Source organism: Ammodytes marinus (genome assembly GCF_949987685.1).
Source record: "Ammodytes marinus genome assembly, chromosome: 10".
Classification (NCBI taxonomy): Eukaryota; Metazoa; Chordata; class Actinopteri; order Uranoscopiformes; family Ammodytidae; genus Ammodytes; species Ammodytes marinus.
Window position 1 is genome coordinate 14,977,671 of NC_137214.1, and position 24,711 is coordinate 15,002,381.

General features: G+C 42.2%; 1 protein-coding gene across 1 annotated transcript; it reads left to right on the plus strand.

The window, feature by feature from the left end:
• Window positions 1-844: 844 nt before the first annotated feature.
• mcf2a (MCF.2 cell line derived transforming sequence a) lies at window positions 845-24,430 on the plus strand (the record flags this gene model as incomplete). The annotated part of the gene is made up of 30 exons (XM_080035010.1): window positions 845-959; window positions 5,939-6,007; window positions 6,143-6,257; window positions 6,616-6,706; window positions 8,801-8,920; window positions 9,378-9,494; window positions 9,877-10,026; window positions 10,164-10,279; window positions 10,487-10,601; window positions 10,844-10,963; window positions 12,008-12,199; window positions 12,710-12,901; window positions 13,417-13,588; window positions 15,009-15,085; window positions 15,269-15,354; window positions 15,521-15,587; window positions 15,739-15,854; window positions 16,708-16,777; window positions 16,893-16,985; window positions 17,185-17,277; window positions 17,894-18,019; window positions 18,120-18,341; window positions 19,479-19,571; window positions 20,050-20,128; window positions 20,542-20,605; window positions 21,988-22,088; window positions 23,031-23,140; window positions 23,620-23,732; window positions 23,965-24,068; window positions 24,179-24,430. 30 exons carry the CDS (start codon window positions 845-847, stop codon window positions 24,217-24,219), a joined length of 3,339 nt encoding a protein of 1,112 aa, XP_079891136.1. The 3' UTR covers window positions 24,220-24,430.
• Between the last annotated feature and the right edge of the window lie 281 nt (window positions 24,431-24,711).

Here is a 24,711-nt window from a genome sequence, read left to right on the forward strand (position 1 = left end):
TCATATTTGCTTGAATGTGATTGTTGTGTATTAAGGGCCGTGCTTCGCATGGGGCCAAACTTGTTGGCTGAGGGTGCGGTAGATTTAGATTTTTTCACAAAAGATCTATTCTCCGTTGTGTTTGCATCTAATGTTAAAGCAAAGCTGGAGAAAGTGAGGACATGATTGTGGCAGCCAGACTGCCTAACAATCCAGCCTACTGTAGTACAGTCACCATTATACTGAAGGCATAGAAAACAGCTTTAAAAAAGGGAGCATGAAGGAGTTTAAAGTGAGAGGAAAAGTTGGGAGGGAGTGTTGGCAGTGAGTCAGGAGTAGACTTGAGCTCCACACGGTGCAGAGCTGACGCACTAAAGCTTAGAGAGAGAGAGGGAGGGAGGGAAGGAGGGAAGGAGAGAGGGAGGGGCGACAGTGGGACAGACAGCAGTGGCCAGATGGAGCACTGTTTGTTTTGAAGTAGCTGACTGCTGCTGAGAGCAGGACATTCTGCCTGCACTAGTGTATGTGTGTGTGTGTGTGTGTGTGTGAGGGGGGAAAAGCACATCACAACAGGACAGCAAACCAATGTTTTTTGTACTTATGTGGACATATCCTCTGTTCTAACTGTGTGGAGGCACCCTATGCAGCTCAAGGTCAGGAAGATCCAGCAGCCTGAGCCTGACGGAAGTGTCCCATCTGGAGCTGTGGGCCGGCAGAGGCAGGTGGTGGCTATAACTTCCCCTCTCTGTTGCTCCTAGCCTCCCCATCACAGGGACACTATGCAGGGCTATAGGACTCTACAGAGGATGTGAGGCCTGGAGCTTTTACTAGTCCCAGCCCGATCCCTTTGGAGTAGCAGAAGGGAATGGGCCCAGCCTCACTGCAGGAGGAGAGCGAGCCGGAGAAAGAGCCCAAGGAGAAGATGGAGAGCTACCGCTACCTCCTGCAGGCCGGCTCTCAGCTAGAGAGCACTCTGCAGCGTGAGTAGGCTATACACTATTCTGACAGCCATTATTTTTAACTTTTGGCAGGAGGCTTTCTGAATACTACTGTGCTGTATCTGCTCTAAAAACTGTCTCCCCATTGTTTCATGGCACAGTTCAGCAGACTGAATGGTAAAAAAGCACTGTAGCAGTGAGTCCATTAAGTTTGATAAATGGTGTTCATGTGGGACTTCTGAGAACCATTACAACTGGAGAACTGCATGAATCTCAGGCCAGTCAGTGTTATTGATGTGCCAGTTCCTGCAGCTTTTTTTTGCTCCCTTACGGTATGCCACCACTGCAGGGATTATGTCAGCTATTTTAAGCCACCACAGATGGATAGATATTTATCCATCTAACGATTTGTTACCAGAGTCTCTGCACTGACTGTTGTGTGTTGATCAGCGATGGAAGCTAAATCCACTGCTGTTGATGGCAACAAACCCCATTCCTAAGAAGATACTAAGTTTATTGCAGGTGTCATCATTTATTAGGGTGTTTTTGTGTAGTGTGTTGTTATACTGCAGCTCTAGTAAACAAAAGGAATACAAACAGGAAAGGACCATAAACGTGCCCATAACAGTGTGAATATATACATGTGTTTTTTTAAAGCACAAAAAACAATTTTATCCTCATCGGTTGGTACTCAAATTGGAGAGTGACGATAGGACGATTGACAGAATTAGTGCTGATGTGACCGACGGCTCTAAGCTAATGTAATTACTTTGGGGTCATGACAGCCTTAAGTTATTGTTTAATTGATGGGCCTTTGCCTCCTTATGTCTCGCGTGGTTTCATGACACCTGGTTCTTGTGTGTGTGTGTGTGTGTGTGTGTGTGTGTGTGTGTGTGTGTGTGTGTGTGTGTGTGTGTGTGTGTGTGTGTGTGTGTGTGTGTGTGTGTGTGTGTGTGTGTGTGTGTGTGTGGGGGGGGGTAACAGAGCCAAGCAGGGAAAAGGCCACACTGAGTTTCTATTTATAACAATTCTTTTTTATTCTCTCTACGTGTGAAACTTGAGCCTTGCCCTCTGGGTTTGTTGCTAATCTTCTTACAGGTGAGGCATTGGTGAGTGTAAAGAACACACTGCTGTATATACAATAATAACAATAGACTGATCATTTATTTCATGGGGCAATGATACATTATCCCTTCTACAGCTCACCTATTGACCTGCCGAATATCATTGTCAAAATAATATTCTAACGCTCTTGTTCCACTTATTCCCATAAGTGTGTGAGCCTTCTAATACAATCTCAAATCTGCTTTTTATGTGTGTTAAAATAATAAAAAAAAATCACTATTTTTGTGTCTTATATTTGACACTTATCTGACAGTTGAAACGCTTTATTTGGCATACAAATTGACCGACATTCAAGCTGCTTTCATCTCGTACTCTTCAGCTGATGACACTCACTGCTTTAGGGGCCTGAACTCCCACACTCGCTCACATGATGCAAATGATTGATATTTTAACCCTGAAGACAGGATTTTCACCATAAATGAGCTCATAAAATTCTCTTTATAAAAATGTACCCCGTTGTTGTTGTTGTATCTACAGCAGTAAGGTAGGTCACAAACAGCCTAATAAATAAGATACGACACAGAGCTAGGTGAATCATGATAACCACATCCCCGCATTACTGACAGACCGAATCCAAACCTCATGTCACGCATGCTGCAAAATCTGCTCATTGAAGGGCGTAAGGGCTGCTCCGGCGAAGATATGTGAAGCTATTGTGTAGGGTTTATCCATCAAGCCTTTCTGCTCTAAAACCAATCTAATTTTCATGTATCCCAGCAGGTCATCAAGCTTCTTCTACCATTTGCTATCAGAATGCAGCCACCCACCAGTCTAATCCCCTTAGCATTGGAAGCTTTGTTTAGCAAAATATCTCATGACCTAAAAGCAGGCCTCTGTGTACTATGAAAACGTTTGTATGTGTAAGAGGGGATTTCTTGCTCTGCAAAGGATTACATGTGTCCGCTTTTTGGGTCTGCAACATCCATGCTGGGTATGTGTGTACTCTGTACACTTCAAGCAGCCTCGTGTTGCTGTCATTCTGTAAGATACACTAGTTCATGGTACTATGTTGCACTGGACCATCAGTAAGTTAGCCATGATGGAAAATAAGTATTCCCTAAGAAAAGACTGATTGCTGATTTTCTGCATAGACCACTTTAGTTAATATACACTGTATATTCAAATAGCCTTAACATGTTTGGGTTTATTGTTTTGCCAGCCTATTTATATTGACGTCTTACTGTTTGAATGGCCTACAACACGTTTAAATAACAGGTTGACATCTTAGACACACTTCAAATTGAGAGATTTAATTTTTTTTTACTTTGACATAAAGTCCATTTCTGCTGTTCAATGCTGATGAAGTCTTGAAAAGCCCCTGTGATTCAAAGTACAGGAGGGTGAATGTTTTTTTTTTCATGAGCTGTATGTAAAGAAAGCAGTGTCGATGGTTATCACTGTTTGGACAACAGAGATGAGCTCCCTGCCTTCAGCTTTGTATGCAGACTTTAAGGATTGGCCTGGCTCGGGGTCTGTTTGACTGGCAGTAAAACCCTGTTTCCATTCCACAGCGGAAAAGATTTCCCCTTTCTCCCGCCTGCAAGAGCAGAAGAGCAAACAGAGGTTATTTGACATTGGCCCATGTGCACACTATGCTGCACGTCACCCGGAAAGGTCATGACGCAAACTCAACGGAAGCCAGATCGTTTCCTGTATGACATATATTAAGCACACTGGGATCGGTTTGTTTCTGAATATATTATGAGTATTACATGAGCTTTGATTACATGTAACTGCTTCAAATGCGTCTGTATTAAGTGAGTTAATCATGCTAAACACTGTCGGGGCACAGGGCATGCTTGACAAGGCATTTCATTTGGCAGTGTCGTATAAAAACAAATTCAGTCATGTGATGGGCTTGCAGTTGGGCAGAGTGGGTGAAGGGGAGAGTGCGGTTTCTCCACAAACTGACGAGTTTATTAACAGCGTTGCAGTTTGCTGCACAGACTGTTTCTGGGATCAGACACAGTGGAGGGCTGCAGTGTGCATGCTTTTTTCTTCCTTTGCCTGTTTTTTTTTCAAACTCCCAATTTAAATCCACTCAAAATTAGATTAAGTTTTTTTTGATAATCCCTATCAGTCATATACTGTGTATTATACAAATTTCACAATTTAAAAAAATGCCTGTTTAATGTAAAACACTCAATCATGGCATCTTCGGCATAACATTATATCACTTAATTTATGACCTGTTTCCACTTGCTGAAGGTATTGCAGCATGGGGTATTACTGGTTATATAACCATTCCAGTGTGATGGTAACTTTACCCTGCCTCTATATTGGTGCACAGTTCAGCCTTTGGTGCTGCTCTGGCCCGGCATGGCTCAGCTCCTCTCTGTTACAGACATGCATCAAATATTCAGCAGGTACCGGGAGAGTTCATTACCTGCTCCCTGATACGCCTGACAGACACTATTACTGCAGTGGGATGCATGGAAAAGTAACACTGGCTCCTCCCTTCCTCCCGCTCTCTCTCTACTTCTCTGTTTTGCCTGTTGTCATCATTTTCTGACTTAATTTTTTATGTCTCTATCCATTATGGATGAGGACGCGATGAATTGTGATCTTATTTACTGCCTTTTTGCAAAATCACTGAATATCTCCTCACAATCCACAACCTGTCTGTACTGTGTGCGCTCTGAAAAGAAATCCAGTGTTAATACACATCCTCCTCGTCCCCGTGAGTTTTGACAACAAGTGCTCTCCAGAATGGCTGGCTCTTTGACAGCCTCAACACTGTCTTTATTTTTGTTCCGATGCTTGTTTAGAGAAAGTTCCAGTTATAAGATCATCCACATCCTCTTCATGCATTACATATACTGCCAATGCAATGTGAGCATACAGTATGTAAATAGCCCAAACTACTCTGTGAGACACTGTGCACATCTACTATCCACTTAGAACAGAGCAGCAATGGCACCAAGCCTGAGACACAGGGCCCTCTGCCAGTAAACGTAATGCTTTAACAACATCAATTCATATGCTTCATAGTAAACGAGCTAATGCATTTTCCTGATGTCACTGCAGATGCAGGATTTGCTCTTGCCACAGTATGGCAGCACATACAGCCACAGCATCTGCTTTACTGCTATCATGAAACAACAGTTAAGAATGGCAGGAAGCAGAGAAGTATATTTTCAGATTAAAGCTGCTATTTTAAAATGTGGGCACTTTCATGTGGAAACTTCAGTGGCAAAGGCTTCAGGGTGGTTGTCACATTGGAAAAAGACTTTGAATTATTATTATTTTTTTATCAGGTTACTTTGTTTAAAGCCATACAACTCTAAGAGTATTGTTTAGCTGGAGTTTTGAGAATATTAAAGTTCTTATGAAGGATAAAAATAAACGGTGATGTCAGATTTATAATTATTCTTTTATTTTACAGTGTGTGGACAATATTGCCAATCTTTTGAGCTGTGATGGCTTTCTTCAGGAGCGTTAGGATTTTGCAGATTTCCATCTTTAGAGAAGTCCACAATATCTGCATGGTCTGATTATTTTTATTTAAACCTCCTACTAGGATCATTTAAATGTTTATGAAATAGTAAAATTTTTCATATATGACCTGAAGCAACAAACAACACCATCAGCAAAAACAACGCTATTTTCATATAGTTATTATTAATGCCTTTGCACGGGTACGATTTACCAGAAATGAGTTCTGGCAGCCAGACCGGAACATCCTGTGTTTATGAAAGGCACTAAATCAAAGTCAACTGGGGCGCTGGTGCCGTATAAACACTACTGCTTTTGCCCAAAGGTGCCGCTAGAATCAACAAAAACTAAGAGCTCCACACAGCTTATATAAATCTGTTTTCAGATTTACAGTGGAGGGCCTCAGTTTCTCCTGTACACCACTTCACTCTATTATTAATCATTTGTGTATCCTCTTCCAGAGGTGACTGTCCCTGTGAGCCTGAAGGAGGTGGGAGGCTACATAGAGAAGCAGGTAGCATACCTGTCAGGTGAGGCCTTGTTTAGTTATTTCCTAAGAGTTCAACTACTTTTTGTTTGGCGCCATGTTTACTCTCTTAAAGCATATCTGAACATATTTGTAATTTATTGCTTTTTTAATTCTTATTTTTTTTTCTCGCAACAAGGGGGCCGTGGGGATGACTCCAGTGTAATCATAACCATCCCAGAATGCTCAGCTTTCAGTGACATTCCAGAGGAAGCGTTAGCCAAAGTCTTCACCTACCTCACTCTCATCCCTCGGTGCGTCCTCCTTAATCTATTCCTGTTCCGACTCTCTCCCTCTCCCTTTCTGCAGTGCACCAAAAGCCCGGCACTTGTATTCTGAGCACAGCTGGCCTTCACTGCTCGCTGTGTCAAAATGTCCTACCAATGCCCTCTATGTCATAACAAACCTCACTCGCTGTAGGGATTAGGAAAGGTCTGATTGGACCCAGGGCTTCCCGCTTCATATGCCGTTGTATTGAACTTTAAATAACAAAGAACTTATGTATGTTAGTTGCAAAGCGCCTAGTAATGACATTAATTCAGATCTTGGCATGACCACAATGGCAGAGAATGACATTGCACATCAATACGATTGCCTAATTTTTTCTTGCAGAACAAGGCAACCCGGAGTCAAATTTATCATCATTTTGGACCGACGACTGGATACATGGGCCTCTATCAAAACTGCACTTGCAAGGATAGCAGTGAGTCTTATTCTTGATACGTCTTTTGAACTGGGCTTCTTGTACACAATCAATACTCCTTTCTAGACAATTTAGACATGCTGCAAAGTGGCTGTGCCGCCCATAAACTGCTGTTTAATGCATGAGCTGCTGTCCATGGTGCTGAAAACATGAGCACCACCCTCACAACACCCATAAGAGCAAACTTTCCCTGCATTCCAATTCCCATACTTCCATACTATCAAGTATGTCAGAAAAAGATTTAGGATGTCCCAATACGTGCACATCAATTGTAGTATGCTGAAAATACATAAATGCCCCACTAACTCCAATAGCATTTTAGAGTATTCGTCTTTATTCTTGACATTTCTCGACATAATGAAAGAAAAAACTTCCTCATCTGATTTTGTTTTCTCTCCTGTGGCTCTAAAACTCTTCTGTTCTTTAGTATGTAGTGTAGTAAAAATAAAGAGTATGTGATTTGGAAAGCAGGGTATGATTTTCTCTTAAATTCCAAGGGGTTTTCAGCTAGGTGTATGTAGGCTATGTGGTGGTAAGAGTAGATTTACATTGTGCCTGCACTAAAATGCCCCATGGCATGCTGCTGCAAAAGTATGAGTAAGCGAAAAACTGTGTGATGACGCGGGGCGGTGAGGAGAGGACAGGATGAGGAGGGAGACAGGGCGGGAGGGAAAACATTGCAGTCAGCGCTGCCACCCTCCGTCTGAGAGGCAGCAGCGCTGCGGCCCGGAGGAAGCTGCATAACTCAACTTGGCACCGATTTCAATTGGACTGGCTGGGACTAACGTTTCACCGAGATGGCTTCTAACACCATGGCTGATTGCTTTTACCGGCTGGAAACACCGAAGATGCGCCGGAGCCCGGTAACTGGCTTTCTGATTAGCTTCCTTCAACGTCCGAAGAGTTTAGGCGGAAGTTTTTTTGGGGGGGCTGGGTGGTGAATGCGGCATTGGCACTGCGGTGCAGCGCACGCTTCTGCTTCGTCATGCGATCAGCTGCGTGCGAAACCTGAACAGGAACCTAATCAGATAGATGTGTGGCTTTTATGAATGCATGTTTTACTGAAATCACAAGCTTGAGCTATCGACCCCCTGCGATGCAGTCAGGACCATTGAATGTCAGAAGTTGCGTCAAATGCAAATATATACATTGGGATATGTTTGAAGAAATTACAAATATATATGAGGCAATGTTGTGCATTGCCTGCAGACTCGAGCTGGCTTTTGCATTACTTAATACCTAAATCTTGTGATTGTGCTAAATCGAATTTAGATTATTATGGATAGGATTTCACTTCAAATGATTATTATACATTTTTACAACAGTTCCTACCAATAGTTATTTACAGTTCTCGTCGCACCCGCAGTAGTCTTTCCTTGACTAAAAATATGCTTCGTGTTGTGTATACTGAGCAGAAATATCAACACTGTCAGACAACGACCTCAAACGACCTAAAGATGAAACGCAGCATGAATCTATTAGGCTGACAGTCATCGCCTGAGTGACAGAAAGGTTGAGAGCGGAAGTCTCTCTTGTCAGACGTGAAGATGAGAGCTTGTTATTGTTTCTTTATCTCTTTCAGTGTCAGTATGCTTATAGGTCTGTCTGTGTTGCACTGTGTGAGAGTGCAGAGGTTGGAAAAGCTGACACGTTTGATGAGTGCGTGCCACAGCGAACTTAGATAAAAGTTTTAGTTTTATATCGAATCCGGTAACACTTTACAATAAGGGTAACTTAATAAACTGGTAGGTGATGCTTATTTAAAGCTTTATAAACATAAATTAAGCATTACCTAACCGTTAATTATTGCTTAGTTTCTGCTTGATAAGCATTAATTAAGCATTAACTAACTGTTGTGCGTAGTTAATGCTTAACATAGCATTAGTTAGCTAAGCATAGTTAATGCTTCACCAAGTATTGACTCAATGTTAATCACCAAGCATCAACAGTTAAATAATGCTTAATAAGCATTAAGTATACATTAACTTACGGTTAATGGCATTAACTAAGCATTAACTCACAGTTAAATAATGCATCCTTATTGTTAAGTGTCAGCAGTCAAGTTAACGTCTTCTACCCCTCTTTGTCAATTAGGCTTCCTTTCCCGGGAACCTCCACTTGGTCCTGGTACTCCGACCCACCAGCTTCTTCCACCGCACTGTCACTGACATTGGCTTTCGCTTCAGCCAAGAGGACTTCATGCTCAAGATGCCAGTAAGGCAGCTCCCCCCTCAGTTACCAAACATGTCCCACATCACATCAAGGTACACCCGCTTCTTGTCACAGCAACCCCTGATCTCCATGAGTCAAATGTTCCGTGTGGGAGGGACGCAGCTAAGAGTCAACGCATGTCGATTTCACTTTTGAACTTTTGAAAACAAATCCAATTCCACTCACAATAAAGCAAAGATGTTTCGTAATGTTTCTGCTATTCTTTAATTTGTGAAGCATAAGAGGTAAAAAAAAAAAAAAATCTTATGTTTGTCAGGCCATTTTCCACAGACTGATTATTATGGAAAGCCTTGTGAATATGATAATCAATTATGTATTTTATAAAAACACTCCTTATTGATATAGATGAAATTCATGGAAAACGGAACATGCCACACTCGGTAAACACTCCTTAAAATACAAAGTGTTCTTTATGAGTGTTCTTTGTCTGCACCTTTAGGTGGTGATGCTGAGCTCTGTCACAGACCTGCTGCGCTACATAGATGAGAACCAGCTGACTTCAGAGTTTGGAGGCACTTTGGACTACTGTCACAGTGACTGGATTGTATTACGAACAGTAAGCTCAATTCTAAAACATACCGGACCAAACAATTAACTCTATCTTTTTTATTTTAACTTTCTAAGGTTCAACCCAATAACTTTTACTTACCAATTTGATAACACTGCTGCTTAAAATCTATCCATATGGTAAATGAAATATACAATCACAAGTAAATGCACCTTCTCCACCAAACATAGTGAACATGCATGTAGATAGAAGTGCAGTGTCTTACTGAGAGGTGGTTGGTGTCTTGTTGCTGATGGAAATCCCCTAAGGGCTCAATGTATCTTAGTGATACTTTAAAAACACAAACAGTTTCATACGTCATCTACTAAACACCGGTGTTACAGTGCTTTCTGTATTTTTACGTGTCTTGTCCTTTACTTCCGCTGTACAGGCTATTGAAAGTTTTGCTGTAACGGTCAAAGACATTGCACAAATGCTCCAGGGCTTTGGCACCGAGCTGGCAGAGGCAGAGCTGCCCGATGACGGCAAAGCCATCGAGTATCTCCTGGAGTCTCACACCGACAAGTACAGGAAACTCAAAGTAAGGATTCAAAAACATGACACGCCACGGTTTTAGTAGTACATTCTTTGGGGCAAAATATATATGTATAGTATTTTACACAGTGCTATGTTGAATCTTACTCATGTATGATGTCGATTGTCCTTGTGTTTTTACAGGATGCTATCAGGTCTGTGTCGAAGGAAGGGCGCCATCTTCTCCTAAGCCTGGAGACGTCTGGGAAGGAGGATGACTCCCAGTGGGATGTGAAGCTTGACTGGGAGACGGTGCAGAGGTCAGACAGTCTTCAAGCAGCCCCTTCTTCTCCATTGTTCTTCACTATGTAGGAATTTGAATCTGTTACAGTAGGGGCTGTCCTCTATGGTTCAATAAAATACTTACATTTCTTCTATTTATACTTCAAGTATAAACCTCCTGAATACTTTACAGAGTGCTTTACAGCTGCAACACATTCGATCTATATGGTCCCTCTGCTTCTTAGGCTTCTTGCCCAGCTCAGAGACATGGAGTCGGCCTTCGATGGCTTCTTTGAGAAGCATCATCTGAAACTCCATCAGTACATGCAGTTGCTCAGATATGAGCAAAGCTTTCAGGAGGTGAGGACTGCATACATTTGCCATGTATCTATGTCTTGGTGGCTTTATAGCTGCATGAATGCTTGTATTCTCGTCATACCCCCAAGAGGATAACATATTTTCATTTTTAAGCACCTCACACAAGATATTTTCTAGTACAATGCACAGTTTCAAGTTTAAATGTGGGAGCCACCAGGTTGGCATTAGACTGGTCTTGTTTTTGTCAGTGTTCATCTAATGGTGTGTGTGTTTTTTTTGTTCAGATGGAGTTGTGTCTGGAGCATCTCACGGCTCAGGAGAAGGAGTTGTCGGGATCTGTCGAAACTCTGGCTCAAACAGAACAGGCTCTCAAAAGGTTGGAAGGTCTGGAATCAAATGCACAGGTCAGTGTTTCTTAGAGAAATCCTTATACATACAGTGGTTATAAGAAGACTGGAAGGTCTCAGTGACCACAGTGTGCCACCCCCCCCCCCCCAAAAAAAAACATTGGACTCATCCTTTGTGTGTCTTTATTGCAATGGTGGAGGAAGTATTCAGATCATCTACTTAGGTTAAAGTGGAAATATTATAAATTTTTCGACTTTTATGACCTATAAACGTTGTTATAATGATTTATAGTCATGCTTAACCATACTAGCGTATCAAATAATTATGTATATGCATTGCGGAGAAGCACAAAGCAGTGTGTGGAGAGTTACTGCTGTGCGCACATGGTTTTTTGTGATGTGATTCGAGTCAGGTTGCTCTATAGCAGTTTTTAACAAGAAATTAAGACCAGAAAAGTAGTATAATAGGAGATCTTTAAAGTTACTTAACTGTAAAAATACTCTGGAACAAGTAAAAATCCTGAATTGAAAACAAAGAATGAAAGTATAATATGGAAAATGTACTTGAAGTATTAAAAGTGAAAGGATTCAATGCAGAAGTGACTGTTCTACTTTTGTAATATTATAAATCATGCATTAATGTTCAGTAAAAGCAGGGGTTGTAGCTGGATAAGGTGGTGCTCATTTTGTATGGCCCTGTAAATAGTTTTATTTTCAATGTCGATATAAGTATTTTTTAAATAGATTGATTGTTTCCTTGAAAATGAAGATATTCAATAGCCAATGAATTTTTTGCCCAATCACATTATAGATTACTTAACTAATGTTTAATATATGCTTGTAGGCCTCGTGTATATAATGTTCGGGAAGTATACAATATTGTATAAACTCTTTTTATGTTCTGCAAAAATCTCATGTTACAAAGTAAGTAGTAACTTCAGTTATCAAATAGATATAATGGAGTTAAATGAACAATATTTCCCACTAAATTGTAGTGGAGTAGAAGTACAGTATATAAAGCAGCATGAAAAGAAAATTCAATGAAGTAAAGTGCTTGAGTTAATGTCCTTATCTCCATTCCACTTCTTGTTTCATTGGCAGGAGGTGATGGCTCGAGCCCAGATCCTCATCCTTCACGGTCACCAGCTATCAGCTGGTCACCACTACGCCATGGCTCTCATTATGCAGCGCTGCAACGAGCTGCGCCACCACTGTGACACACTCAATGCTGCTCTCAAGAACAAACACGCTCGTCTCCGGCAAACACACCAGCTGCTGCTATGTCTCAGACAGGTATGGACACACACTAGGGGTGTAACAATTCGTACCATACGAATACGTTATTATGGTGTAAATAGCTTCAAGATGCCTTTAATATGCCAAATGTTTTGATTGCAGTGCGGAACTTGTTCTATTTGAGAAGTATTTTATTCATTGGAGACATTGGTTGTTTGCAGCAATATTTTATTTTTTATACTTAAAAAAACCTATAAGCTGCGATTGTAGTAAATGCTGCATGCAGTTTTTTTTTTTGCATTTTTCCTCTTAACTGAGAACCGTACCTTGAAGGACCGAACTGTGACTTTTATGTACCGTTACACCCCTAACAGTGCTCACACACACACACACACACACACACACACACACACACACACACACACACACACACACACACACACACACACACACACACACACACACACACACACACACACACACACACACACACACACACATGCATCTACCTACGCACATAGCCTAAAAACATGTAAGGTTGATAGACATTTGGTGTTCATACTTCAGGCCCAAACATGGTGTGACGATGGAGCATATCTGCTGGCCAATCAGCTTGTAGATAGGTTCCAGTCTAAAGAGGGGGCCCAGGCTGCTCTGAAGGACATTGAGAGGTTCCTGGAGGGGGCGCCGTCTACGCTGAGCTCGGGACAGGACATCCTGGCCATGGAGTACGAGGCGGTCATCACTCCTCAGCTGCAGGTCAGTGACCACAGTTCCATTCATTTGTTTTTGGATAACAATTCAATACATTTTAGATTCAATATATACAATACATTCAATATATGTGGGCGGCTGTAGCGAAGCGGGTATGGCGGTCGTCCACTGGGTTTCAGGGTCAGTGGTTCGATCCCCCGTAACCCCGCCACATGTGGAAGTGTCCACGGGCAAGACACTGAACCCCAAATTGCGCCCAATAGTTAGCTTGCACCCTGCTTGGTAGCTGCATCTATCGATGTATGAATGTGTGTGAGATTGTGTACCAAACAATGTAAAGCGCTTTGGGTCTGTGAATAACAAGAGAAAAGCACTATATAAGTGGAGTCCATTTACCATTTACATCCAGCATCATCATTATCAGCATATTCAGACCACCAGCTGAAGCAGTAAAACTTGCGATGTCATCAAATTCTGTGATTATGTGTTGCACAATATTAGTAATATTTCTGCACAATTGATTATCCCATCCCTGTGTCCTCTCTCTCTCTCTCTGTTAGGTTCATGTAGAAGAAACGTTTGAGAAGCATGCGACAGTGCAGCAGATGATTCAGAACCGACAGGCTTGTCTCCGGAAGTTGGCGGATAAACACGTGCGACCCATCCAACTGGTGGCCCCTAGGCCGGAGAACCCGCCACGCTCCAAGTCCCCAATCTTCTCCCCAAAGCATGGTACAGCACACTAAAACACACACACACACACACACACACACACGCATACATGCATACACACACACACGCACGCACGCACGCACGCACGCACGCACACACACACACACACACACACACACACACACACACACACACGGATAATTATACCTCCAAACAAAAAAAGAAATAGAGATATTGTTGTATCAAAGAAAGAACGATCTTTGATACAACTGACTAATTAAACAGCATTCATCTTTAGTAAGCCACCCTAGTTTGCAGCAGGTACAGTAGGGTTTTCTACAAAGGAACTACCTCTCCACCACCCCTGCCCTGTTTTCCAGGCCCAGTACGTGGTCTCGTCTCAGCCCTCATGGCCTGCCACCAATCCCTCTCCGCCTTGCATCTTTCCTTTCGGCACCATGGCTAAATTAACACATCACAGAGCCCCACTGGTGTTCCTGAATGGGCTTCGGGGTTAGCGGGCCACCTTTACAAACAAGCTGTAACAGGGCTAGAAAGTATAATCAGTCCACAGGGAGACACCTGACTGCTCTATTAGTCAGGGGCTAGCCTATAGAACCATATGTGGTTCATATACATTAAAGAACCTTTTCATCTCCATGTGTTTTCTCGAGGGAGATTTCACAAAGCTAACACTATACAGTGATACCCAATTAGTATCTGGTGTATGGTTTTTTCCCCCATTCGAATGTATCATTGTGCCACTGAATGTGTCGCCATCCTTTGATTGAGTGACAGTAAAATAAAATAGATGGGCTTTTTTTTTCAATGTTCATTGCGTGGTTGAAGGTTTTGTTGGCCATGATATGAAGCTATACTACTAATGAGAGTAATAACGTGAAAGAGAACGAGAGTGAGTATGAATCCTCTGAGGCTCCCATCATATCTGGGAGAGCAGCCATTTAAGAGAGGATATGAAGGGGAAAGAGGCTAGCTTTGATTGATTTGATCCATGCATACATACATGCATACATACACACACACACACATGGATGAGAATACATACCACTGATGAATGCAACATGGCACATGCAAGGGGCACAAGACTCAGTTTGAGCTTGGACTTTCATGTAAGGATTCAGCTGCTTGGATCAAAAGCACACTGACAGCCTTGCCAAACACGGCTTCAGATCTGTACAACACTGATTCCAGGGCCTCACCTCTAAAGGCAACCTATCTTGATTGATTACCTCCAATGTCGATTTATGGCTCATTAATGAGTTTCAAATTCACAGTGGTAGATAAAAAAGGTCCCAGGCAGGACAAGCAAATCCCTTTGAGGACAATGTGTTCACGTGGTTAATAAAAACAGAGAGATGTCATTTGATTTAGTGCGGGTGCTGACGTGAACCGCTTTCCTCAGTACATCTAATCAGAGAATGTGGTAGAATACAGTTATGTGAAGGAATTTTTTTTACAGGTGATGGTTTGAAGTTCACGTTCGACCTCTCGCTGCCTGGGAAGAGATCGTCGCGAAAAAGCCCCAACTCTAGAAAAGTGAGGAACATATTTATTGCTATCCACTTTAAGACCAGCATTGCAAAAAAATGCATAATTTTCTTACCTAACTCTTCCTGTTTGGTCCAATTTTTTGGTTCACATTTGGCATCATTACATTTTTCTCTAATTCTAAATGGAAGAGTTAGTGTTGCCCATCTGTGTGTGTGTGTGTGTGTTCAGATAGAGGTCATTCACGACTACCAGGAGAGCCGGAGCTGTGTGTCGTACGGTCTGGAGGGAGAGGACAGCCCAGATCTCTTGAAGCGGTGGGGAGGAGGCATCTGGCCACACATCTGTCTATCCTCACTACTGCTCTTGATGCTGTTTACTCTTTGATTCTCTTTGTTCAGTAATAATGATGCCCCCTGGCACTCTCTTTCTCTCTCTCTCTCTCTCTGTCTACTTGTGTGTTTTTATATGTTTCTGTGACAGTCATGTCATGAGGGAACTCATAGAGACTGAGAGAATCTATGTGGAAGAGCTGCTATCAGTTCTGCTGGTGAGAAAACACACTTTCCCCCCACTTTCTTTCATGTCATACCAAAATAACAAAAACGTCATGGCTACCTACTATGTATTCTTTAATGACTCCTTGTGATATTGCATAAATCACATTCCCTTAATTGCGTTGGTATGATTCAATATTGCAGGGTTACAGGGCTGAGATGGACAACGCTTCTCTGTCAGGACTTCTGCCCCCGATCCTGCGCAGCAAGAGAGACATCCTCTTTGGAAACATGCCAGAGATCTACAATTTTCACAGCGGGCAAGTGAAGAACGAGTCACAAGACACTGTTCAACCCTCATCCTACCCAACCTATTTTACATACCTGGAGACTCCAAGAATAAACTAGCGGAAGAAACAACTATCATAGCAAATTGTTATCTTATTTATTCTCAAAACATTAGTCGTTTTGTAATTAATATCATCTGACTAAAACTAGTATGATATATTGCATGAGATGAATATATACTTTAATGCAAATTGCAGCTTTTATCCCTAGTAAAATTCACATTAGAAATTAAAAAGCTTGGGACACTTGGGGGCGCCCTTAGCTCAGTTGGTAGGGCGTCCCCCCCATGGGCCTCGGCCAGCAGCGGACCCGGGTTCGATTCCAGCCCGCTGTCGTTCTCTGCATGTCACTCCCCTCTCTGCCCCATTTCAAATCTGTCTCTACACTATCAATAAAGCATAAAAATGCCCAAAACACTCGTGGTGTATTGGTGAGAGCCTCCCCCCCATGAGGCTTAGTCTTCTTCGCAGCCGACTCGGTCTTCGTATAAAACCCCTATCAAAATGAAGACTGAATTAATCTCAATCTATCGATTTTTTATTTGTACTATAACGTTAAAAAAAATAATAAATGTAAAGTGTTTATATAGTACTATAAAGACCAAATGATTACAGGCAGTTATAGCATACAGTGTGGTTCATGATTTGCACAGTTCATACTGTCATGTGACAGGAGGAGCAAACATTGCACTGTCTATGGCGTCCGTATCTGTCTACTTCAAAATGACTACTACTACTGCTAGTTCCCTTACCTTGTGTTTTTTATGGTCCCTTTAAATTGGTTTCTGAGATCTCATTTTGGTCCAATTTTTTTCTGGGATTCCAGGATTTTCCTCCAGGAGCTGGAAGGATGCCTGGATGCTCCTGAAGGAGTGGGAGCTTGTTTTCTTGAGCGGGTGAGATCATAACTGTTCATATCGTGTACTGTAGCTTCATTGTATTTTCATCATTTGTACATCCTTTAGATTTTTGACCTTTTTCAAACCGATTTGTCTTTCTCTGTGTCCTCAGAAAGAGAGTTTCCAAATGTATGAATGCTACTGTCAGAACAAGCCAGGCTCTGATGCACTGTGGAGACAATTCTCAGACTGTGCCTTCTTTCAGGTCAGCTTTGACATGATTTCACTTTCAATCAGCGTTTACTGTTTTTCGGTGTCATGCATTATAGATTGATGAAATGTCAGTGTTTGAATATTTGTATTAGTGTTCTACCATTCTTAAATGAGTATCACCTCTACGTTAAAACAACTGTAGTCTCCACATTGACATACATTGCATTCACTGTGGTTTATTATTTGTGAAGGAGTGTCAAAAAAAGCTGGAGCACAAACTGGGCCTGGATTCCTACCTGTTGAAACCAGTCCAACGCCTCACCAAATATCAGCTGCTGCTTAAGGTGAGACAGAGATCGGTGTATTACCACAAACATACACACAAAGGAACTCAAGGCAAGCTATCTTATGCTACATTTTCAATGCAAACAGAGAGATAATCCAGCAAGCCAACACTGTGGCAGATGAACATTGACCCCATCAAATTAACCCTCTTATCAAAAACACATTAAACCAAAACATAGCGTTCAAAGTTTTTACCATCAATAAATACAGGAGAAAAATCTATATAATTATACTTTACTCTCTGTATTATTAAAATCCAAATTTGCATAATTTGGAAAATATGCAACAGATAAAACAGTTGCCATAAATATATTAACCATGACCATCTAGTCTGCTGAGTAAGCTAATGACCATGCATATCATACAGTTTTTGAAACCACAGTCAGAACTAAAATTTTAGAAATTCAGATGCATACAGTCCAAATGTGAGTTTGGGATAATGGAGCAGTTGATCCCAACTTCCCACCTTCACTTCCCTTCCTGTGGTTTAATACAAGTCTTTACCACTAGAGTGCACTGTTTTGGCCACTGTGTCTATCTCTTGTTTTTGCAAATGCGAGTGCATGCAGTTGACTATATGGATTATTTTGTTTGTTTGTGTGTGTGTGTATTCAGGAACTTCTGAAATACAGTCCAGATTGTGAGGGGACTTCTGAACTGCAGGGGGCACTAACGGCAATGCTGGACCTGCTCAAATCAGTCAATGACTCCATGCATCAGATAGCCATCACAGGATATGAGGTGAACCAAATCTGATCTAATCTCTGTTTGCTCTATTATGCATTTTCCAGATAAAACATGTATAACAAAGGCTCATACCTCAAATCCTCTTTATAAACAGGGTGAAATTTGTGAGCTGGGCCGTGTGTTGATGCAGGGTTCCTTCAGTGTGTGGATCAGCCATAAGAAAGGTCCCACGCGCATGAAGGAGCTGGCTCGCTTCAAGCCCATGCAGAGGCACCTCTTCTTGTATGAGAGGGCGCTGCTCTTCTGCAAGCGCAGGGAGGAGCACGGAGACGGCTGCGACAAGACTGCCTCATACAGCTTCAAGCACTGTCTCAAGGTGGGTCTCTCTCTCTCTCTCTCTCTCTCTCTCTCTCTCTCTCTCTCTCTCTCTCTCTCTCTCTCTCTCTCTCTCTCTGTCTTTGTCTGTGTGCACCTGGGAGGAATATACCTGCCTTGTTGGACCACTGGTTAAAATATACAGCAAAAAATGTATTCAGGAATATCATAATCATACACTCTATTAATGGATCACGTATTCCAGTACTCTTTGCTACTTTGACATCCTGTGGCAACTCCAAAGCTTAAATTTTGAGCCTTTTTAAAATGTAGCTATGCTTGTGAGTTTTTATGTAGGACGTTGGTAAAAGTATTCATATAAAATAACATGAGAACCATTATCTACAGACTACTTTTATGGGGAATAGTCTCTCCTCTGCATAAACACAGACTTGATTTGGTCACAGAAGAGCATGGATGGTAATGCTGTGCCCGAAACCACTCTTTATTTGCTACCAAGAGAATTACGCTGTATTTAGTGCCTTCAGCCTCAGTCGATTGCCAGAATAGTAAAATACTTCATTGCTTAGATGCTTAGATGCTGTTATGCAGCGCTATACCTGTTAAAGGTATGACCAAAAACTCAATTTACTACTCACCATTATTACAGAAGTCATTTATTATGTAGATCAGGGGTGTCAAACTCATTTTCACAAAGGGCCACTCTATGACATGATGATTGCACTATGGGCCAGACATGTCGTTTACTGACATGCCTTTTTTTTAATCCAAAAATAAAACAACATAACTGAAATAACCGAATTGAATGGAATTGCCGAATTGACTCGCGGGCCGGATCAACAATTTAAATGGGGTGGATTTGGCCCGCGAGCCTTGAGTGTTATGATATTTGGGGGGGTTTCACAGCTTGTGACTCACCAGCAGCTGCTGCTCTTGATTTATTATTGAGGTTGTGGGGAGGAAGCAGTCACACAGCGGAGGTCTGTATGTGAGTGTGTGTGTGTGTGTGTGTGTGTGTGTGTGTGTGTGTGTGTGTGTGTGTGTGTGTGTGTGTGAGTGTGTGTTCTGACAGGACAGAGGTGTTCCATGATATAAGTCTGATGTATGATTTTCTGTTTGTGCTGCTCATTCTAATGCTGTGCGTGTATCGGTGTAAACAGTGTATGTCTCTTGTCAGATGACTGCAGTGGGGATCACAGAGAATGTCAAGGGAGATGTGAAGAAGTTTGAGATCTGGTACAGTGGCAGGGAGGAAGTGTATGTGGTACAGGTAAGGAGTCTTAAACAAGTTAATGGTAGTATTTTCAGGCACTTTCTTACTTTTACTGAAATGATTACTCAATGAGTTGATCGGCAAAACAAAAATTGGCTCAACTTTGATATTCAAATTTTATTTTTATGTTTTATTTAAAGCTAAGATTGCAAGAATATGTACCAGTTGCATGTTCTCAATTGTGTTTCTTTGCTGTTTTTCTGAATAAAAAACCTGAAATAAAACTGAATATGTTTGGGGTTCTAGGCTGTTGTTCGGACAAAATAAGACACTATAAAACATCCCCTTGGGCTCTGGGAAGTTTAGATTGATATTAGTTCCATTGAAGTGCAAATGTAATTGTGCAAACTGCAAATACAGGCTTAACAGAAACAAATGGCATCAATGTAGCTGGGCATACAGTATACGTATGAAAATATATACAGATCATTTTAATCGACTGACCGTGTGTTGTAATGTTTCTGTTGCCTCTCAGGCTCCTACAGTGGAAGTGAAGATGGCCTGGCTCAATGAGCTTCGCAGAATCTTGACAAACCAGCAGAAGCTGCTTAGAGGTTTGGGAAGTTTTGGATTGACATGGTGATCTGTAATATAGTAAAGAATGAACGTTCCTGCTCAAAAGTAAAGTCAATATTCACTTTAAAGGTTCTACGAGGAACTTTTAAATATTTCTGAATCAGTCTTACTTTTCCTCTGATGATCATAAATTAAATGTAACAGCAAACGAGACCATCAGTGCGAAGAATGCTATTTCTATATAGGTTTTCTTAATGCCTTTGTCCGGGTACACTGACCCAGGAACTACAGCTGGCGCAGTAAAAACACTACCGCTTTTGTCCAAAGGGGGTGCAAGAATTCAAACAAACTGAAAGTTCCTCAAAGCACCTTTTAAGATAAACTGAAAAGCTGCACTAAACAAATGAATAGTCATTTTTCCATCCTCTTTATTTGACCTCCTTTGTTTCAGATGAAGCATATCAACATGGCCAAACGATTGGAAACATGCCGCTTTCTCCACCACTTTCTGAGAGGTCAGTGCCTAATGGTTGTGCCTACGTACACAGTATTGACAGTTAAGTGTGTTAAGCGCATGACAGTAGTTGGCTATAGTTGCAATAAAGTATATAAAAACACAGCCATATGCAGTCGCAGCACCTGCATTTGCTGAGTTGTCATATCTGATCACAGCTTGAGTAAATGTGATGATATCATCATTCCACGACGTTGCCCCGGTGGAAGCTTTTTGTGTGTTGTTAAGCGGTGTGTGTGAGTGAACGAGTGCAGGCCCCACTCTGTCCACTGCTGTCTGGTTGCCTATCCCCACTCCTACCCCCCCTTACCTGCAGGGGCATGCGGCCGTCCAGAGGGGTTCCCAGGGGCTGTCTGCCGGGGCTGGACTTTGTCTCGCTGTCGGCTGACGTGTTTCTCTGCCTGCGTTCCCGGAGCCCCCGTCCGCGAAGCCCCCGGCAACGGCCCCGGCCGCGCCCCAAACGTCACTGAACCTGCTCCCCCCCTAACGCTCAGTGGTAAAACTCTAAGCCTGGCTCACCTACTGGCCTTGCGCTGGCATGATGACACCCGACTTGGAGACCAAAAAAAAACAAAACAGGGCTGCTGTGTTTGCATACTGATCATCACTTGTTGCACCCACTGTTTTTATTATTATAGCCTCCTCCATTCTGGTTCATAACTGACAACCACACTCACTTTGCGGGGGGGATTGAGAGTCCTGTGCCTTGGCAAGCTCCTCCATGGCTATTTCCCAACATGATATCTAAAAGAAAATCTTATTTCTGCATCTCAGATTTGCTAATTTGCATGTCATGCAAAAAGCAAACAACAACAACAAGAGTTTTCAGTTTTCAATTTCATCCCATGAATTTTCCTTAATTTCCTCATGACAGCTGGTTTCAAAGATGGGGCTCGTTTTTCTGAGATCTAGTCAAGCTAACTGTAGAATCTGCTTTCCAAAAACATTCTTACTCAGCAGTATCTCATAATAGAGCAACCTAATCTCTAAAAAATTAGGATCTTGACAAATCGAGACCAGATCTTCCCTTGTGTTGACACATCTAAACCCTGTGTGAACTTCAGCAACCCTGTGCGTCCTACTTACCTTCCCACTTCAACAGAGAAGCTTACACACAGCTGCTGCGTGTGTACAGTCTTGGTGTCTGGCTTGTGCTCTTGAATGGTCATGGCTGTTTGAAGAAGTGGCAGGACAGAATTGTTCCTTGACACTGATCTGGGGCCAGCTCTATATGTTGGAGGCACGGATGAGATTCAGGCAGTGAATGACAAGAGCTGACCCTAGATTGTGTGACTGGGAGTAACGTCTATCCTGAGCGTAGTGTGCTGACTGTGTGCAGCATTTGGTGACATGCTTTGTTGTTTTGCGTGGTTTTCCCCCCAGCAAGCAGCAGAGGGCGTCAGTGAGCTCAGAGGACACAGAGTCGGGCAGGAGCAGTCCAGACCCCCAGCCTCACTCCCCTAAACACCAGCAAAACCGCAGGAGTGAGTCAATCCTGTCAACGCATCTTTCATGCTACACTCACCGCCGGCCACTTTATTAGGTACACCTGTTCGATTTCTTTTGAACACATATAGCTAATCAGCCAATCACATGGCAGCAACTCAATGCATCTAGGCATGTAGACGTGGTCAAGACAACCTGCTGAAGTTCAAACCGAGCATCAGAATGGGGAAGAACAGGGATTTAAGTGACTTTGAACGTGGCATGGTTGTTCATAAACTGCTGACCTTCTGGGATTATAACAAACAATCATCTCTAGGGTTTACAGAGAATGGTCATAAAAAGATAAAATATCCAGCGAGTGGCAGTTGTGTGGACAAAAATGCCTTGTTGATGTCAGAGGTCAGAGAAGAATGGGCAGACTGGTTCGAGATGATAGAAAGGCAACAGTAACTTACATAACCACTCAGTAGAATACCATCTCTGAATGCATAACACAAAGGAATTAAGGCAGTTCTGAAGGCCAAATGTGTTCCCACCTGATGTACCTAATAAAGTGGCCGGTGAGTGTATAATCATGTAGATACTTAGGAACTAAATCAAAGAAAATTTTATGGGAATTGATGCAAATCAAACTTGCTGAATTGTCTAAATAATCTCTATAACTGATTTAGATATTTGACTTCCCCCCTACCTCAGCAGTTCAGGTGTATTTTGACCTGAAGGACCAGGTACATCGAGGGATTTTGGGAAAAAAGCTCCAACTACTGAGATTAGCTTTTGATTCTCCGTTCTTTTTAATTTCCCAGTAAGTGACAAGGGGGTCTTTTTAATATTAATATAGTTACTAAGTATCTACACAGTGCCATTTTGAGGTGTAATGTTTGATAAATGCATCATCAACACCTGTCAACGGCCTAAGCAATGTGTGTGTGTGTGTGTGTGTGTGTGTGTGTGTGTGTGTGTGTGTGTGTGTGTGTCAGGTTGGCCCGGAGCTCATCATTCGGTAGACATCTGCGAGGGTCTGGAGGAGTGGCCTGGAGGTCGGGACGCCTTCCACCCATCTGACACAGAGGAGGTCGTGTTGCCACTGGTGAGACCTAATGCAGTCACATACTGTATGATGCAATGCTTTTTTTTTTTACTCTTGCATGAGCCAAGCAGCTGTATCTTGATTGAGTTGGTTCAAAATGCTGCAGCCTTCTCAGTCTTCTCACAAAGATTAGAGCAGGGAGGGAGGGAGCACATTCATTCAGTGTTGGCCTCTCCTTCTTCTGTTCATTTCTGAGTTGTTGTGTCTCAAGTAAACAAACTAAGGTTGGATGTCCCCCAGATTCAAATACAAAAAAAAAAAAAAACAGAATGTATTTGCTGTCTTCTAATCTAAACCTTGGTTTCTCTCTTACAACCAGGTAATCCATATTAATTAAAATACTACCGGTATATTGAAGGCACTTTGCTGAACAGATAGTTGTGTCCTTTTGTTTTTATGAGATTTGTGTCTAAATTCTATTTTGTGCTTCCTGTGCCTGTTACTAGTTTGACTTACTTTTTCTTCTTCCTCTGCATTAGTCTCCGGGCAGATACAAGGCTTTGGCTGACTGTCCCCAAAATGGACCCGACAGCATCAACATCAAATGTGGAGACGTGATCCAACTGCAGTGTGAGGACAACAAGGGCCGATGGTGAGTCTTTTTGGACTGTCTGAAAAACTCATGATGTAAGGTGAAGCAGACTGTCAGGGTGGCTTGGAGACCTGCCAAACCATCCCATATGTAAAAGGGTGAATGACGGAGGTAGCAACAAGAGGTGTGTTTGAACCTTCTTTGCTTATTGCAAAAGAAATGTCACGTTAAACCAGGTAACATAGTTTATTTATGAAAGTTCTCCCTCTCTCTTTTTCTCTTCATCCCAAAGGCTTGTGAAAAATCTGAGTCGGCGACAGGAGGGCTTCATTGCGACTGCCAGTCTGCAGCTGATTCTAGTAGACAGCGGCCGAGGACACTCTTCCAGACTAGGGGGTAAGGAAAAAGACTTGTGCTTGAATCCAAGATGACAACATAAAGTTGAGCCTTAGTATTTATGTACTTTCATTTTCCTTTTTTTAAAAGTCTGTATATTTTTCTTTTAGAGCAATGGAAATTGAAGGCGAGAAAGCTCAGCAACCCGTAAGAGAAGAAAGCACAACATGTGAAATCAAATATTAACCACCTGGATGGTTAACGGTCAGGAGGAACCGATCGAGCCATACTGTAGCTGTCCTACTCCTCACGCTTCCGTTGCCGTCCGATTTTCATCAGCACAATTCAATCATTAACGGGGGAAAACGTGGGAAACTACAGACCTGATTTTTTCCCAGGTTTTTTGGATTAACGACATTCTGGTCTGGTCCAGTGTTGTCCTCAAAGTGAAGGCATGCTGCATCACAAGCGCAAACAAAAGGCTCAGGAACTGTTTAGCCCTCTTGGACAATCAACAGCGGATCTCTGGAACATGATTGGTCTTCCTGTTTTCTGATTGGTGATGAGTATCTTGTCCTTCTGGCGCTCCATCCGCAACATGCATATACTCAGAGATGTGAGGTTGCTGGACTGTGAAAACATTTTCAACCCTTCCTCATTCCAGCAAGTATTTAAGATTGTAGCTTCACTGTGTGCGTGTGTG